This window comes from Staurois parvus, unplaced genomic scaffold, assembly GCF_062004578.1.
Source record: "Staurois parvus isolate SC_StPar_1 unplaced genomic scaffold, SC_StPar_1.0 ptg000860l, whole genome shotgun sequence".
Lineage (NCBI taxonomy): Eukaryota > Metazoa > Chordata > Amphibia > Anura > Ranidae > Staurois > Staurois parvus.
In genome coordinates this window covers 3,263,218-3,282,500 of record NW_028318656.1, presented here as the reverse complement: position 1 = coordinate 3,282,500, position 19,283 = coordinate 3,263,218, and the positions used below count along the sequence as shown (strand labels likewise).

The following is a 19,283-nucleotide window of genomic DNA, read 5'->3' as shown; positions in this document are numbered from 1 at the left end:
AGGGAATTAATGTTCTTTGATCTCCACTCGCTTTGCATCATGAAGTGAGTTACTTTATCACGTTCCCAGGCTCCCTGGAGGAACAGGAATGCTAAGGAACCACCGCAGGTGGCGATGCGGTTGGGGGGGGGGGGTGGATTCCTATTCTCAGTACAAGAACAGATGGCTTTAAGAGGCTTCAAACACTTTTGCTGAAAAGCCAATCACCAGCTGGAAAACCAAAACTCATGGCTGCAGATGCAACCATGAGCTTCTTATAACAACATGAATCCCAGGCCATTGATAAATGGCTTTATGGACTTGAAGTGGAACTAAAGTTCTGCCAAAAATATTAAGCAATATCAGCCGCACTCCACTTAGCTCCTCTTACAGTATTTTTTAATAATCAATGGATTCACTGCATTACAGTAATGGCTCCACCCAAAGTGGTGACATGTTTCACCATTCCGGGCTTCTCCTCTGCAATAAAATACACCTACCTGCCTGCTCACTGTCTTCTCTGGGATGTAAATTAGGCTGCACATGCACAGCCCAACTTACATTGCCGCAGGAGTGACGTCATCCCGGGCTGGCCAATGACGATGGGCAAAGCCCAGCACCCAGGAGAAGTGCCGTCAAGGGAAGGAGATCATTCAAGGAAAGGTAAGTTTTTAGCTGTGCTTTAAAGTAGGTAAATTGGTGCAAATAAAGAAAAAATGCCTTTTGATCTGCCAGATATAAAGGAACAACGCCCTCCTATGTTGTGGAGATGATGAGAGGGGGAATTGCTCTGTACTCTGACACTGCTTGATATTTCAGTGCAGCTGTTTAGGAGCTCACTGAATTTTTATCAGTTTCTTTGTTTTTTTTAATATTTTCATAATTTTGGTAATTAGATTTTTTTAAAGGTTTTGAATCTTTGTTATATATCTTATTTGTTTTAGAAATATAGGGCATGGCAGTAGATGTCTCCTTTCAGTCCCCTTGTCTCTGACTGAAAACTTGTATGGAGAGAGGGGAAGGATTCACTGCTCTGGAGGGGTGGGAGGGTGGAAGAGTCACTGCTCTGGAAGGGTGGAAGAGTCACTGCTCTGGAAGGGTGGAAGAGTCACTGCTCTGGAAGGGTGGGAGGGTGGAAGAGTCACTGCTCTGGGAGGGTGGAAGAGTCACTGCTCTGGAGGGGTGAGAGGGCAGAAGAGTTACTGCTCTGGAAAGGTGGGAGGGCAGAAGAGTCACTGCTCTGGAAGGGTGGGAGGGCGGAAGAGTCACTGCTCTTGAGGGGTGGGAGGGTGGAAGAGTCACTGCTCTGGAGGGGTGGGAGGGTGGAAGAGTCACTGCTCTGGAAGGGTGGGAGGGCGGAAGAGTCACTGCTCTGGAGGGGTGGGAGGGTGGAAGAGTCACTGCTCTGGAAGGGTGGGAGGGTGGAAGAGTCACTGCTCTGGAGGGGTGGAAGAGTCACTGCTCTGGAAGGGTGGGAGGGCGGAAGAGTCACTGCTCTGGAGGGGTGGGAGGGTGGAAGAGTCACTGCTCTGGAGGAGTATGAGGGTGGAAGAGACACTGCTCTGGAAGGGTGGGAGGGCGGCAGAGTCACTGCTCTGGAAGGGTGGGAGGGCAGAAGAGTCACTGCTCTGACTCATTTACCTGTATGTGTAAATTTCAACTTGAGCTATTGTGTTCTATTACCAACATGGGGAGATGTGCATATACAGTGTTGCAGAGATGTACTGAGTTTTCTTTGTTTTTCTGACAACACAACATACACTTTAACTGCCATAATTTCTTTCTTTACAGCTATACCAACATCTCCTCACTATTTTAGTAAGTAATGGACCACCAATGTGCTACTAACCACATCGCACGCTGTACATATCCACTGGGAACAACCGGCAAAACACTGAGCATGTTATCTTTTTTTAATGGGAGTCTAATAATTTTGGGTCATTTCTTAAAGGTTCTCAACTGTTGTATATCTGTTTATGTGTTTTATAAAGACAGAGGATGGCAGAGGATAGCAGAGGATATCTCCTTTCAGACCCCCCCCCCCCTTCGATTGAAAACCCTTATGGAGGAGGAGGGATTCAATCTTCTGGAAGGGGGGGGGGGACTCACTGCTCTGACTCATTTACTTGTGAGTGTGAACTTCAGCTTGAGCTACTGAGTTCTGTTACCAACAGACTTTTTATAACAGGAGGTAAGGAGAGATTGGAAAACACCTGCTTGGAGCTGTATTTTTAGCCAGGACCAAAGAAAGAAAGTACATTATCTTCCTGGGATAGAAAGCCGATGATTCCTACCCCTGATGATACCATGCTGTCCTGTCAATGCACCTCCAGGAATAGGTTCTCATATAGAAAAAAAAAATCTTGGTTTCTCTTCACATAAGAAAAATGGGATTGTTCTGTTCAAGTACAGCTCTATGCATTGACATACCTCCTTTTAGACCCTGGTTCATCTAGCCAGCATGGCCACTAGCTCAATAAGTGCTCTCCACAGACAGCCCAACTCTCCATTAAGACATGATAGTTTAATCCAAACTAGTCCAACCTGGAAAATGCAGTAGACGGGATGTCTGCCAGTTATTCTAGGTATAGAGAGACAATAATGTTCTAAGCCTTATGCCGACTATAAAGGCTGGCAACTAACTGAGGAAACATGGAGGAGAAGGGAGGGGTCTATCTAAGGCAGTGATGGTGAACCTTTTAGAGACCGAGTGCCCAAACTGCAACCCAAAACCCACTTATTTATCGCAAAGTGCCAGCATTGCAATTAAACCTGAATACTGAAGTTTTAGTTTAGAAAAACCAACCCGTACATTAACATCTATTGTCTTAAAAACACAATAATAGAGCTTTCACTGACCATCAGCACAAAAGGGGGCAAAGTTCCACTGACCACCTGCACAAGGGGGCAAAGTTCCCCTGACCACTAGCACAAGGGGGCAAAGTTCCACTGACAACCTGCACAAGGGGCAAAGTTCCACTGACCCCAAGCACAAGGGGGAAAAGTTCCACTGACCCCCAGTACAAGGGGGCAAAGATCCACTGATCCCCAGTACAGGGGGGCAAAGTTCTACTGGCCACCAGCACAAGGGGGCAAAGATCCACTGACCCCCAGCACAAGGGGGCAAAGTTCCACTGACCCCCAGCACAAGGGGGCAAAGTTCCACTGACCCCCAGCACAAGGGGGCAAAGTTCCACTGACCACCAGCACAAGGGGGCAAAGTTCCACTGACCACCAGCACAAGGGGGCAAAGTTGCACTGACCACCAGCACAAGGGGGCAAAGTTCCACTGACGACCAGCACAAGGGGGCAAAGTTCCACTGACCACCAGTACAAGGGGGCAAAGTCCCACTGACCACCAGCACAAGGGGCAAAGTCCCACTGGTCACCAGTACAAGGGGGCAAAGTTCCACTGGCCACCGACACAAGGGGGCAAAGTTTCACTGACCACCAACACAAGGGGGCAAAGTCCCACTGGTCACCAGCACAAGGGGGCAAAGTCCCACTGGTCACCAGCACAAGGGAGCAAAGTTCCACTGACCACAGACACAAGGGGGCAAAGTTTCACTGACCACCAGCACAAGGAGGCATAACCCCCACATAGTACAGCTTGTATCAAGACTGAAGATAAGTACTGAGGCAGAGTGCTGTAATGATATCAGAAACCATGTACCCTCCCACCAGCCATGATCTGCCTTCATTGCTTAGAGAATCTCAGAGACCTATTAATGGCACCACTGGGTCTAAAATAAGGTACCGTATGTAATCAAAATGGAAAGGCGATCCAATGGTATAGCACAGAGCGGCCCCTTACCTCCTCCTCTGGAGTCCCTCACTAGTGCTCTCTGCTCCTCCTCTTCTTTGTTTGCCCCCATGGCAAGCTGCGTGCTATGGGGTCACACGTGTGGACTTTCTCCCAAGCCGGGCTGTGTGTGTGTGTCTATAGATACACACAGCGCGGCTAGGCCCAGCTACCCCCACATAATTTTACTGACAGCATTGGCTCCTGCTGCTTTCAGTGAGGCCTGTGAGAGCAGGGAAAGGGTAGAGAAGAGCTGCAGGCGGGCATGGCCCCCCAATAAAGTGTTGTTGGGGGGGCAGCTAGTGGAAGGTTTTATACATTAATACATAGAATGCATTAAGTTGGAGTAAACTCCCACTGGACACTTGTACCTACAGGTAAGTTTATAATAAAGCGTACCTGTAGATACAAGGAATATCTCCTAAACATGCACCCTCTAGGAGATATTCAGTGGCCCTGCAGCTGGTGATGTCACTGGCGCATGTGCTATGAAGGAACGGCATACCCGTGCCATTCTTCAGAGCTCTGTGCCGCGGATGAGACTCCCGTGCTCATGCGCAGGGGATGATGTCCGTGCGGCTCAGCCAATCAAGTGGCCAGAGCCTTCAAGCCCAGAAGGAAGACCAGGTGAAATGAAAGCCCTTCCAGCAGTCACAGCACGCCACTTGAGGGCTTTTTAACTCAAGTTTACGACCACTTTAAGGTAAAAAAACCTTTTGGCGTTAGAACCACTTTAAATTACAGACAAAAAGTTTAATGTTTTATTTGTTTGTTTACATTTCTAGGTGGATCTACTACACCTTCTGCAATAGGACAGACTACACCAGCACCACTAGCCACGACATATGCAAATACGCCAATAATGGCAACCACACAACTAGTACCCACTTTAAGTACGACACCATCAACCCTATCAGGCACAACACCACCAACCCTATCAGGCACAACACCACCAACCCCACTAGGCACAACACCACCAACCTCAGTAGACACAAAAACTCTGTCTACAACCCCAGTCTCATCGTCCACTCCCACTTCTGCCGGTGAGTAAAAAATAAATTCTACTATGATCATAGACATGTGCAGAACAAACAATTTGTTTCATTGCTGATCAATTTGTTAAGTTACTAATGTCTCATATCATTTCGTTTTTTTCATTTTTGACCGGATTCAATATTTTTTTTTCAATGGATTCAAAGTATTTGAATAAAAATTTGAATCGAAAATATTCAAACTGAATTCATTGTGAAGAATAGTTGGCTCTATTCCATTCGAAATTCGAATTTTGGACGACATCTGTTCTATTCTATTTTATTCTATTCTTTTGGAAATTCACATTTTTCCAAATTTCTATTTTATTTCTATTTTCTTTTATTATTATTATTATTATTATTATACAGTATTTATATAGCGCCAAAAGGTTTGCTCAACGCTGTACATTATAGTGGGGGACAGAACATGAGACAATACAGTAACAAAACAATACACGAGGGGTTTGAGGGCCCTGCTCTTTCGAGCTTTCAATCTAGGAGGGAGGGGATAGTGGTACAGGAGGAAGTGGCTGTGGGGGATGGAGTGGTAGGAGGAGTGGAGGAGATCGGCTGTTAAGTGAGGGTGGGGTAGGCTTCCCTGAAGAGATGGGTTTTCAGGGTGCGCCTAAAGGTGAGGAGGGTAGGTGACAATCTGATGGATTGGGGTAGTGAGTTCCAGAGAATTGGGGAAGTCCTGGAGAAGTCCTGCAGTCGGTGTGGGAGGAGGAGACCAGGGAGCTAGAAAGTAGGAGGTCTTGTGAGGAGTGAAGATTACGGGTTGGGTAGTATTTGGGTATCAGGTCGGTGAGGTAGTTTGGGGCAGCATTATGAATGGCTTTGTATGTCAGTGTTAGTAGTTTGAATTTAATGCTTTGGGCAATCGGGAGCCAGTGGAGGGAATGACAGAGGGGGTTGGCAGATGCGGAGTGGTTGGTAAGGTGGATGAGTCTGGCCGCTGAGTTCAGGATAGACTGAAGGGGGGATAGCCTGTGTTGGGGAAGGGCGGTGATAAGGGAGTTGCAGTAGTCCAGATGTGAGATAATAAGGGAGTGAACGAGTTGTTTAGTAGTGTCTGGGGTTAGGAACGAACGTATTTTGGAGATGTTGCGGAGTTGGAGCCTACATGAGTTTGCCAATGATTGGGCATGGGGTTGGAAGGACAGGTTTGAGTCTAGAGTGAACGAGTTGTTTAGTAGTGTCTGGGGTTAGGAACGAACGTATTTTGGAGATGTTGCGGAGTTGGAGCCTACATGAGTTTGCCAATGATTGGGCATGGGGTTGGAAGGACAGGTTTGAGTCTAGAGTGACACCTAGGACTTTGGCTTGCGGGGTGGGACTGATGGGGGTATTGTTGGTCGTGATGGAGAGGATGGGGGGGGGCAGGCTGGGGGGAAAATTAGGAGCTCGGTTTTGGAAAGGTTCAACTTGAGGAAATGGAGCGACATCCAGTCTGATATGTCGTTCAGTAGGAGGGCGATACGGGTGGAGACTGAAGGGGTGAGGTGAGGGGTGGAGAGGTAAATTTGCGTGTCATCGGTGTAGAGGTGATAGTTGAAGCCGTGGGAGTGTATCAGTTTGCCGAGGGAGGAGGTGTAGATGGAGAAGAGAAGGGGCCCGAGGACAGAGCCTTGGGGGACCCCAACAGAGAGGGGGAGAGAGGGGGAGGTGGTAGCATTATAGGTAACACTGAAGGAGCGTTGGAGAGCCAGGGGAGAACGGAGTCTCTGATGCCAAGGGAGTGTAGTTTATTAAGGAGGAAGGGGTGGTCAACTGTGTCAAAGGCCGCGGAAAGGTCAAGGAGTAGTAGGACTGAGTAGTGGCCATTAGCTTTGGCGGTTAGCAGGTCATTAGTGATTTTGAGTAGGGCAGTTTCGGTGGATTGTAGGGGACGGAAGCCAGACTGTAGTGGATCGAGGAGGTTGTTGTCAGTGAGGTGGGAGCTTAGGCGATTGTAGACTAAGTGTTCAAAGAGCTTGGATGTAAATGGCAGTAGGGAGAAGGGTCTAAAGTTGTTCAGGTCGGTGGGGTCCAGGGAGGGTTTTTAGAGTATGGGGGTGATGTGCACGTGCTTTAGGGGGGAGGGGAATGAGCCAGTAGAGAGGGAGAGATTGAAGATGTGGGTGAGGGAGTGTAGGATGGGGGAGCAGGGTGACCGGAGGAGTTGTGTGGGGAGAGGGTCAAGGGGGAAAGTGGTAAGGCAGGCTTTTGAGAAGACCTTAGTGACCTCCTCAGTAGTAGCAAGGCTGAAGGAGTGGAATGTTGGGGAGGTTATAGTGTGCGGGGTGTTAGGTGTGGTGGGGGGCAGGGCAGTTGCGAGGTCAGAGGAGGGGAGAGTTAATGGGGTTATAGTGGGAGGGAGGCTAGGTGGGGAGGTAGATTGAGCATTGGCGATGTCCTTACGGATTGCGTCGATCTTATTTTGGAAGTGATTGGCAATCTTGTGGGCGGTGAGTGAGGTACTGGGTGGAGGTGGGGGTGGGGGGGAGTAGGGAATTGAAAGTGGAGAAGAGCCGGCGAGGACAGGTGGAGAGGGTGTTGATGAGGGTTACGAAGTTGGCTTGTTTGGCGGCGTGGAGGGAGGAAGAGTAGGTGAGAAAGGCGGATTTGTAGAGGGAGAACGCGGGAGGGGATCTGGTTTTGCGCCATAATCGCTCCAGCGCGTGACTGCGTCATTTAAGATTTTTAGTGTGGACATTCTGCCAGGGTTGAAGCGGTCGGGGTCTAATGCTGCATGTGGTTAGGGGTGCTAAGGAGTCTAAGGCAGCTGACAGCGAGTCATTATACACAGTAGTGGCCAGGTCAGGGCATGACAGTGGAAGGATACTGTCGTAAAGACGGTCAGCTGCAGAGTGGAGAGGGGCCGGGTTCAGATTGCAGAGGTTACGGCTGGTGATGGTTTGACCTTTGGGGGGAGGTGATAGAGGATGGGGAGATGGAGAACGTAATGAGGTTGTGGTCAGAGAGAGGGAAAGGGGTGTTTGTGAGGTCATGGAGGGTGCAGAGATGGGAGAAAACGAGGTCCAGGGTGTTCCCGTCAGTGTGGGTGGAGGACTGTGTGCACTGTGTGAGTGCAAAAGAAGAGGTTAAGTGGAGGAGTTGGGATGTGGCCGGGTTGTTGACGTTGACAGGGATATTGAAGTCTCCAAGGATGATGGTGGGTAGCTCAGAGGAGAGGATGAAGGGTAGCCAGGCGGAAAAGTCGTCAAGGAAGTAGGATAAGGGTCCAGGAGGCCAATAGATTACTGCAATCCTCAGAGGGGTGGGAGAGAAGAGCCGGATGCAGTGGGCCTCGAAGGAGGAGAAGGATAGAAATGGGGGGTTTGGGAGGACCTGGAAGGTGCTCAGCGGTGACAAGAGCATGCCGACCCCACCACCTCTACGACCGCTCGGTCTGGGTGAATGGGACCAGACGAGACCTCCATAGGAGAGTGCTGCAGGGGAGGCGGAGTCAGTGGCTTGGATCCAGGTTTCGGTGACCACTAGGAGGTTGAGGGAGTGGGAGATAAAGAGGTCATGGATGGCGGTGAGCTTGTTGCAAACTGATCTGGCGTTCAGGAGTGCAACCAAGAGTGGAGGGGTGGATGCTATTCTATTCTATTTTATTCTTTTAGAAATTCACATTTCGGAAGACGACTGTATTCTTTTTATTCTATTTTTATATTCTATTCCTCTTGAATTTAGCAGCTATATTCTTTCTATTCTATTTTATTTTTTCTTTTGTATTCATTCTTTTCTATTCCTTTGTTTTCTATACTCTTCTTTTCTTTTCTTTTCTGTTCTGTTCTTATTTTTTTTTCTTAAATTTTTTTTATTCTATTCTGCTCTTTAAAAATTCAAATTTCAGGAGATGGCTTTATTCTTTATATTTTATTCTGTTCTAATCTATGCTATTTTTTCTATTCTTTTATTTCCTATTCTTTTCTGTTCTATTCCTCTATTTTCTATTCTATTCTTTTATTTTCTATGCTATTCTTTTTTTTATTCTATTATATTCTGTTTATTGTATTCAATCCTTTTGAAATTCGAATATCGGAAGACGGCTATATTCTAATACACACAGGGGTTTATTTACTAACACTCAGGGCTTTTTTTCTCAGAGAATAGACGCAGGAACTCCCCCTTTCTGAGTAACCCCCTTGTTTCTGCCCCAGCCCTTCTCTGAGCACTATCCCTTGGTTCCACCCCCTACCCACCTCCCAGTACCACCCCTTTTAGAGAATTCAGAACCAATTAACATTTTGTAGTGTTAAGCAATGAGTATGGAATTTATTTGTTATCGATCATAAGAAAAGCAGTAAAATAGATCCCCTGCAGCCAGCAACAATAGAACCCAAGCAGCACAATAACCCCCTACCCAGCAATAATAGACCCCCCTATATAACAATAGACCCTCCCAGCAACAATGGACCCCGCCCACAACAAAATGCTACCCCAGCAACAATAGACCCCATCAGCCACAACAGATATCCCAGCAGCTAGCATGAATATACCCTCCAACAGCCAGCATCAATAGACCCCTCCCTCAACAGTAGATCCCTCACAGGAACAATTTATCCCCCAGCACCCCTAGTAACAGTAGATCCCCCCAACAGCCAGCATCAATAGGCCCTCCAGCACACGCCAACAGTTCCCCCTGAAAAAAAAGCCCTGCTAACTCTGGTTCACTCAGAATCTGGTGCGTCTGTGCATGGCAGCCAATCAGCTTCTAACCTCAGCTTGTTCAATTAAGCTTTGACAATAAAACCTAGAAGCTGATTGGTTCCTATGCAGAAGTGCACCAGATTCTGAGTGACCCAGCTTTAGTAAATAAACCCCACGGTCTTTGAAGGAAATCAGCAATATATTTACATTTCAAATAGTTTTTCAAATTCAATTTCTTTTTCAAATTCGACTTTTATTTTGTTTCAGTATTTCTGATCCATTTAAATTTGTTGCTATTGTAATTCGAATGTTCGGATACATCCGAATCTCGGAATAATGAAAATTTTGTCTGAATTTCAATTCGGAATGAAACAAACTGCACACGTCTAGTTATTCACTGTATGGTTTTTCAGATATTTTATACCATGGCTAGACAATCTACTTTGGCACAAGGAGAGTGTGGCACATTTTTCCTTGGTGCAAAAAAAAACCAAAACAAGCAAAAAAACTTCTCTTAACCAGTTCCACACCTTCTTATAGCAGAAATACGGTGCGCATACTATTATTATTATACAGAATTTATATAGCACCAACAGATTGCTCAGCGCTTTACAATATAACGGGAGACAATACATCAACAATACAGATCAATACAAGAGGGAAAGGAGGGCCTGATCCTTGGAGCTTACAATCTAAGCGGGAGAGGCTGGTGGTACAAAAGGTAATAACTGTGGGTGATGGACTTGTAGGAGGAATAGAAGATTCCATTATTAGCTGAGGGCAGGATTGGCTTCCCTGAAGAGATAGTTTTTCAGAGATCGCCTAAAAGTGAGCAGAGTAGGCAATAGTCTGATAGATTGGAGTAGAGAGTTCCAGAGGATGGAGGAAGCTCTTGAGAAGTCCTGGAGACGAGCATGGGAGAAGAAGACAAAGGAGCTAGAGAGAAGGAGGTCGTTTGAGGAGCGAAGAGTATGGTTTGGGTGATATTTGGAGACAAGATTGGTGATGTAATTTGGGGCAGAGTTATAAATGGCTTTATATGTTATTGTTAATGTTTTGAATTTTATCCGTTGGGCAATGGGAAGCCAGTGGAGGGATTGGCAGAGAGGGGTGGAGGACACTGAGTGGAGGTCAGTGGAGGGATTGGCAGAGAGGGATGGCGGATACAGAACGGTTAGTAAGGTGGATGAGTCTGGCAGCAGCATTCATGATAGACTGAAGAGGGGATAGCCTGCGATGAGGTAGGCCAATGAGGAGGGAGTTACAATAGTCAAGGCGAGAGATAACAAGGGAGTGAATAAGTTGCTTAGTGGTTTCCCACGTTAAAAATGGAGATGTTGCGGAGGTGAAGTCTTCATGATTTGGACAGTGATTGGATTTGGGGCTGAAAGGACAGATGGGAGTCTAGGATTACACCAAGTACCCTGGCATGAGGGTAGGGACTGATGGTCGTATTTGTCTTGATGGAGAAGTCAGGGGAGGGGGCACGGGCTGGGGGGAATACTAAGAGCTCAGTTTTGGAAAGATTGAGTTTGAGGAAGTGGAGTGACATCCATGCCGATATGTCACTTAGTAGGTTAGTAATGCAAGAGGAGACTGAAGGGGTGAGGTGAGGGGTAGAAAGATAGATTTGTGTGTCATAAAAGTTATGAAATACAAATGCCAGGATGCCAGGACAGTACGAACATCCCCAAAACTATCCCTTTTGGAAGGTAGACACTCCAGAGTAATCACATTTTTGCCACGTTTTTGAAAAGGAAGAAACATGCTGGTATTGAGGTGGTTGAATCAGGGGCATACTTACAGGGGTTGTGATTGTGACCTGGCCCTATGCTCCTGGGGGCCCGTGCGGCTCCCATGTACACCTGGAGAGGAGGGGAGGCAGGGATGGCATATAGAGGAACCGATCCCCTCCATTTTCCTCCTGCAGTTTTTCAGTGGCTGCAAGAGGAAAATGGAGGGGATCGGTTCTCCCCCCCCACTTATCCTCCACACTTATCCCTGAGTTCCCCCCTCCCCTCTCCTACTGTAGGGGATCTGTCAAGATGGAGAGTGGGGAAGGGGCCGGTAAATGGCTCCTTCCTTGTCTTTATAAATAGTCAGTGATCCGTACCGATCACCGACTCTGTTCATTCATAACTGAGGCATAGTAAACTGTGTTTCTTATGCTTCAGTTTGTAAATGAATGGGAAGAGCTATTCCTGTCCATTAATTCAGTGCAGCTGAGGCTGCAGAGATGGAGATTGAGGGCTGTGTTCTTAGTCTCCTTTCCCTGTCTCAAAGGTTGAACATCAGAGGTCTGTTTAGACCTCTGATATTTCACCAAAGCCCTCCCAGTGGGGCTCCTAAGAAATTGTAAAAAATAATAAAAAATAACATTGTAAAATAAATAAAATGGTAAAAAAAAAATAAAAATAAAATAATAATAATATAAAACAAACCCCAGAAAAATAAAAACTATTGACAACAGTGGCAGAATTACCAGGGTCGCAAAAGTCACACGTACGACCAGGCCCTGGCGTTCCACCAACCCGCCAACGTGGGAGGACCCTTAATGGTTTCTTGCACCGGGCCGTAAAGGTTCTAGTTACACCTCTAGGTTGAATAATGGACTGAAGTGCAGTAATCTGCGTTTACTATACTTCCATTTTTGAATGAACAGGAAGCTCTGTACAGAGCTATTCCTATCCATTCATTCTGAGCAATTGAGGATGCAGAGAAGAAGATTGAGGGCTGTGTCCTCAATCTCCTTTCTCTGTCTCAAAAGCCATACCCCTGATATCTCACCAAAGCCCCCCAACAGGGCTCAAAAAAAATTTGTAAAAAATAATTAAAAAAATTATTGTAAAAACAATATATATATTACAAAAAGGTAAAAAAAAAATAAAAATAAAGTAACAAAAATAAAAAGAAACTACAGACACCAGTGATAGAACTACCAGGGTCACAAAGGTCGCAGCAGCACCCGACCCTGGCGTTCAACTACCGGGCTCATAAGGAAGGGCCCTGGCCAGGGAGCCCTTCATGGTTTCCTGCACGGGGCCCTGAAGGTTCTAGTTACGCAACTATGGATATGGATTATTGGATTTTGCTGCTTCTTTAGGGCAGTCATCTTTAAGTTGAGTTTTATCCTAAGTCCCCATTCACACCTGACCGTTTTGTAGCTCGAAGCTCCAAAGTGCTGAAGGAGAGAAACTGCATCTCTATGGAGCTGGTTCAAATTTCCACTCCAAGTTTCCTGAAGCCAAAGGCCTGAGGCTCAAAAAAAATTTGGAACTAGTTTTGCAACTAGATTTAGGTAGATTGTTGAATTTCTGAAGCATTTTTACCTCGTAGAAATGCATTCAAATGCGTGATTTGCGCATTTATGATTGGTTTTGTTTTGTTGTGCATTTAATCGTGTTTTTCTGGTCAAATGTAACAAATAAATAAAATAAATAATAATCAATAAATAAATACATAACCATTCTTAATAATGAATAAATAATAATAAAAAAAATTAATTGCCTAAAATAAATAAATAACCCTAACAAAAATACATAAATAAATAAAAAATAAATACATTATACTTCAATAAATAAACACCAGGATGAAGAAGAGAAAGCTGATGAAAAAAGCAGAAAAACATAGCAACAAAAGATGAAGCTTTATATTTTTTTCTATTGGCTAATAAAAAATGCCAACATTCAAAAATGCCTTAAAAGCGCTGTACAGAGACAAGCAAAAACACTCAATGTGCATAAAAAAGCATGGCAAAACACCCAAAAAATGGCAAAAAATGGGGTCATTTTTTTCACATTCAGGTCCGGATAGTGACTATCATGTTTTCTTTTGTTTTCAGAAAATGTGTATAACTATAGAAAATAACTTTCTTGCAAACCCTTTTGTATGAACTTTTTTTTATTAGGTTTTAATTTGACTGATAAGTTGGATAATGTGTTGAAAAAAGCCAACTCGGTAAGTGTATATTTTTTGTGTGTATTTGATTGTTGTTTATGTACTGTTCCTTTCTTTACTCTATATTATATATTTTCCCACTATCTGCAATTTTTTTTGTGGAAAAAAAATGTAAAAAAAACCCACATAGGACATATTTAAAGTCCATTACTCTATTAAAAAAACAATCAAAAGCTACCCTAATTTTCCATTGATGTGCCCAAAAATGTTAAACCTTGGCCAGAATTTCACTATTTTTACTGAAATTTCAGGTAAGTGACAAACTTTCAGTTTCACTCATTCCTAATTTTCTCTCACTTTGGACATCTCAAATGTCAAAATATCTCTCAGGGTACTTTCCAAAACTGCATATTTTTTTTATATTTTTATTTTGGGACACTCAGTAAAAGAAGGAGAAGGTAATATTGTCATTTGTAGCAGTTTTTGTAATCCTTCAAGATTCGTGTAAAGGTGTAATACGAATTCCTTTGTTCCTTCAGAATTCTTCGGGACCTGATATCATAAATTCTCTTAGCAATCTCATGGCCAATACCACCCAGGTTGGTTACAGTGATTATGACGTACAGTTGGTTCTGAGTATTATCGGCAATGTTACAGACAAGGCTTTGCAATCAAATCTCACGTTCGATGTGGAAACGATAAAAGTGAGTATATTTTTTATGCCTAAAGCAAGACTCCAGTTATAGAAAGATGTCTAATTACAATAGAAGATACTTGTCATCTAAGAGGACCTGAACTGTGGAAGCTGAGCCCAAACGAAAAACAGAGTACAAAAACCTAGAAAGATAGAAGAGTGGTGGCAGAAAACGACCAAGTGATCCATCAAGTCTGCCCATTTTTTCTTTTCTTTTTTATAGAACATATTTTTTCCCGGCATGTTCAAATTCACTTACTGTTTCCTGCCTCCATACCTCTTCTGGAAGTCTGTTCCAAGTGTAGCGCTAACCCCTCAGGAGCCGTTTTTGGGTCCCCCTAATCCTGCACAGCCAGGCACCATGACCTTTTTCAGCTTGCATCCACAGTCAATAACCAGTCTTTGGGCTTGTTTTTTATGTTTTATTGAGGGCATATAAAACTGGATGGGGATAAGAGGTTATGGGATGCCCAAGCTGAGTTCAACAATGACTTAGAGCAGTGTTTCTCAACCTTTTTTTTCAGTCAAGGCACCCTCTAAAATTATGGACAGTCTTGAGGCACCCCATTCTAAAATGTAGAAAACTATTCTAATAGTTATATATAACGTAGCAACATCCACACATGTAGGACACCCAACGATAGAGGTGATTTATTCTTCCAGTTTTTCTCCATCACTGAGCTAATGTGACCCCACCACTGAAAGATAGGGGCAGGGGAGTGTCAAACAAGGGTTCTGTGCAGTCATCCAACATCCTCCTTATCAACCAATGATGTCATTGGTTGTCAGGAAACTGGCTTCTAGAAGGTCGTAATGGTGCACAATGAAAACCTGTGACTTTGTGTCACTAAAAGGCAGGATTGTTCCACCCGTTAGCTTATATACAAGTTTTGGGCAATTTTTAGACATTTTGCCAAGGCACCCCTGAAGAAAACTCAAGGCACCCCAGGGTGCACCCTGGTTGAAAAAAGCTGACTTAGAGGACAAGTTTTCTATGCACAGCTTTCAGGAAATGGATCCTAGACTGTACTCCCTCTGGAATAATATCAATCCTTAATGGATCAATAGCGAATATACTGTACCATTTGTTTTTAGGAGCTTTATGTCCCCTTAGTGGAAAATAGCAGTCTCAATCATATGCAGGAGCTCTATGTCCCCTTAGAGCAGCGGTTCTCAACCTGGGGGTCGCGACCCCTTTGGGGGTCGAACGACCATTTCCCAGGGGTCGCCTAAGACCATCGGAAAACATATTTCCGATGGTCTTAGGAACCGAGACACCGCTGCTGTCTCCGGCGATGTGTGGGCGGGATGATATGCTGCCCCTGTCACCGCCTCCTCGCCGCTGATTGGCCACCGGAACTGTAGCTCAGGAGAGGCACACAGGCGGCCAATCACCGGCGAGAAGGTGGAGCTTGGAGAGGAGGAGCCGAGCGGCAGCGCGCGGAGATCGAAGAAGATTGAGGGAGCTGCAGGAACGAGTGAAGAGAGAGGCCAGAGAAGGAAGACAGCTGACAGGTAAGTGCAAATTTTGCTGCTGCAGCCAGGTATGCAGGCTGTAGATGGGAGAGGGAGAGAGCGAGCCCAGGCTGGAGCAGGAGTCAGCAAGGTAAGTATCATTGGTGTCAGTGGAAGGGATAGTGCCCCATCATTTGTGTCACTAATACCAACGATGGGGCACTATTCCTCCCCCCACTGACACCAACGATGGTGCACTATTCCTCCCCCCACTGACACCAACGATGGTGCACTATTCCTCCCACTGACACCAACGATGGGGCACTATTCCTCCCCCCACTGACACCAACGATGGGGCACTATTCCTCCCCCCACTGACACCAACGATGGTGCACTATTCCTCCCACTGACACCAACGATGGGGCACTATTCCTCCCCCCACTGACACCAACGATGGGGCACTATACCTACCCCCACTGACACCAACGATGAGACAGTATTCCTCCCCTCACTGACACCAACGATGGGGCACTATTCCTCCCCCCACTGACACCAACGATGGGGCACTTTTCCTCCCCCCACTGACACCAACGATGGGGCACTATTCCTCCCCCCACTGACACCAACGATGGGGCACTATTCCTCCCCCCACTGACGCCAACGATGGGGCACTATTCCTCCCCTCACTGACGCCAACGATGGGGCACTATTCCTCCCCCCACTGACGCCAACGATGGGGCACTATTCCTCCCCCCACTGACGCCAACGATGGGGCACTATTCCTCCCCCCACTGACGCCAACGATGGGGCACTATTCCTCCCCCCACTGACGCCAACGATGGGGCACTATTCCTCCCCCCACTGACGCCAACGATGGGGCACTATTCCTCCCCCCACTGACGCCAACGATGGGGCACTATTCCTCCCCCCACTGACGCCAACGATGGGGCACTATTCCTCCCCCCACTGACGCCAACGATGGGGCACTATTCCTCCCCCCACTGACGCCAACGATGGGGCACTATTCCTCCCCCCACTGACGCCAACGATGGGGCACTATTCCTCCCCCCACTGACGCCAACGATGGGGCACTATTCCTCCCCCCACTGACGCCAACGATGGGGCACTATTCCTCCCCCCACTGACGCCAACGATGGGGCACTATTCTTCCCCCCACTGATGCCAACGATGGGGCACTATTCCTCCCCCCACTGACGCCAAAGATGGGGCACTATTCCTCCCCCCACTGACGCCAACGATGGGGCACTATTCCTCCCCCCACTGACGCCAACGATGGGGCACTATTCCTCCCCCCACTGACGCCAACGATGGGGCACTATTCCTCCACCCACTGACGCCAACGATGGGGCACTATTCCTCCCCCCACTGACGCCAACGATGGGGCACTATTCCTCCCCCCACTGACGCCAACGATGGGGCACTATTCCTCCCCCCACTGACGCCAACGATGGGGCACTATTCCTCCCCCCACTGACGCCAACGATGGGGCGCTATTCCTCCCCCCACTGACGCCAACGATGGGGCACTATTCCTCCCCCCACTGACGCCAACGATGGGGCGCTATTCCTCCCCCCACTGACGCCAACGATGGGGCACTATTCCTCCCCCCACTGACGCCAACGATGGGGCGCTATTCATCCCACTGACATCAGTGATGGGGCGCTAGTCCTCCCACTGCAAAATTACAGCTATGAAGTAGCAACGAAAATAATTTTATGGTTGGGGGTCACCACAACATGAGGAACTGTATTAAGGGGTCGCGGCATTAGAAAGGTTGAGAACCACTGCCTTAGAGGGAATATAGACAGCGCACCTGGCTTCTACGAGTTAATCCCTGAGCAAAAGAGGGTTTAAGGTAAGTTGTGGCACTGTCCCTTTTTAGGCTAGCTAAATATTGCATCCTGCTGCCCTCTCCCTTTGTTGGCTCAGGAGGTGGTAAATAGAGGCCAGGGGCGGACTAACCATTTGGAAACTCGGGCATCGCCCGAGGGCCCGGGGTCAGTAGGGGGCCCCATGAGATGTCCCTGGTACCTTTTTCATACCTTTTTTTGAGTTTGGGCAAGGACACAGGGGCCCCATGATCCCCTATTGCCCGGGGGGCCCCATGAGTTGTCAGTGCACCCCTGGTAGAGGCACTCACACTGTCCCTGGAAATCCTACTGCTTGGCATAGACTATTGTTCTGGCCTCCTGCTGTACAGGTCCTTGCAACACAGGGTGTCTCCTGGATGAGACTGAAGGGTGGTGAAGATCTCTCTAATTAAACTGCTCCTTTCCTTCCTTCCTTAGCTACTGCCTGAAGGCAGAGCCCCCAGCCCTTGGGTCCCCTCCAGGCCTCACGATCTTCGAATCAGCACTCCATACTCCAACCTGCAACAAACCCCACTGGTCAAGCTCTTCATTATTTATGGGCACATCTTACTCTCCTGCCAGGGGATTGGTAAAAATTCCATGAATATTCAGATCCCTGTACCCCCCGCCCACTAGCTTCTAGAAGTTTCTGGAAACTTCCAGAACCAGGGAGAGGTGATGAGGCCTGACCTTCAGAGCCCTCCAGCCTGACCTGAGCTTGAACCCCACTTGTGAGCCAAACTAAATGTACCTAACTAAACACACCAGAGGTGCTGCACAAGCATGCTACTCTTTTGGTACAAAAATATTTTCTAAAGTTAGTTTTGAATATTTCTGCTGCTAATTAGAGGTTGTGCTCTTGATCTTAGCTTCATATTGAAAATACTGCCCTTCTGAACCATGTTCACACCTTTCCAAGTGCTCTCTCTCTGCTCCTTCTGCCACCTCTCCAATTGCAGCATTGAATAGAATGTGAACTCCTCCCATGGGGTTGCACTCTACAGTTTTAATAAATCAATCCCCATGTGACTGTGTTCGGCCCTAGCGGCCAATTGCAACTGATGGTAGTATGTCATGTAGTATGCAAATATCTTTTTTTAGGTGTAATACTAGGATTGCACTTTAGGACGATAATGTTCTCACATTATATACTATCTACTATAAGGCCAAAAGATTTTAGACACCTGCCCATCACATCTATATGAGCTTCTTGGACATCCCATTCCCAAACCATGGGTATTTATATTGAGTTGCCTTCTTCCTTCCCTTTATGGCTGCACCAACCTTCACTCTTCTGGGAATGCTTTCCACAAGAGGAGTGTGTGTGAGGAAGTTTGTGCCTATTCATTTTTCTGATAAATACAATGGGGCGGATTGCATAAAGGTTTTACCCCTAAAGCGCTGTTGACCACACTAGCGATAGTTGGTCACCGACATAGGGTGATTGAAACTCCATGTGGGGCACAACAGCACTGTCAAGTAGAGCACCATATTAATATCAGAGCACGGGCACTTTTTTGCACCAATTGGGACTATATAATTTCTTTAGGACTTGCATGTCTTCGATTGTGATATCATTTTTATTTGCTATTGGAAATTTATTTGTGAAATACGCAGTTAAGGTTTTGAAGGTTTCTATTTATGACTGTGTCCCCACTGGGGAGAATCACCCTCTCTATATGTCCTGCCTACCATTATCACCAGGACTGAAAGAAAAAATTCCAAAATTTTCAGTTGTCACCAGAACTGAAATTGAGGGGAAATCTTCCCATGGGGATTCAACCTGACTTTGAAGATATTTGCTGTCCAGTAGATATGTCTACAGGACAGGAAGTGGCAGTCAATCTGCCCTTTGAGACACAAATGGCAGAAACTAGTTTGGGCTTCTGATATACTTTAATATTTTAATTGTT

General features: G+C 46.4%; 1 protein-coding gene across 1 annotated transcript in view; it reads left to right on the top strand.

Moving 5' to 3' along the window:
- LOC149443323 (uncharacterized) overlaps window positions 1–18,081 on the top strand; it is a 19,535-nt gene extending 1,454 nt beyond the window's left edge. Inside the window, exons 2-6 of the mRNA XM_089655703.1 lie at window positions 1,771–1,797; window positions 4,567–4,824; window positions 13,361–13,410; window positions 13,890–14,054; window positions 18,007–18,081. Of these exons, the coding sequence (XP_089511829.1) occupies window positions 4,644–4,824; window positions 13,361–13,410; window positions 13,890–14,054; window positions 18,007–18,081 (471 nt within the window). The 5' untranslated portion in view covers window positions 1,771–1,797; window positions 4,567–4,643. The remainder of the gene's footprint in view (window positions 1–1,770; window positions 1,798–4,566; window positions 4,825–13,360; window positions 13,411–13,889; window positions 14,055–18,006) is intronic.
- The last annotated feature ends 1,202 nt before the right edge of the window (window positions 18,082–19,283 follow it).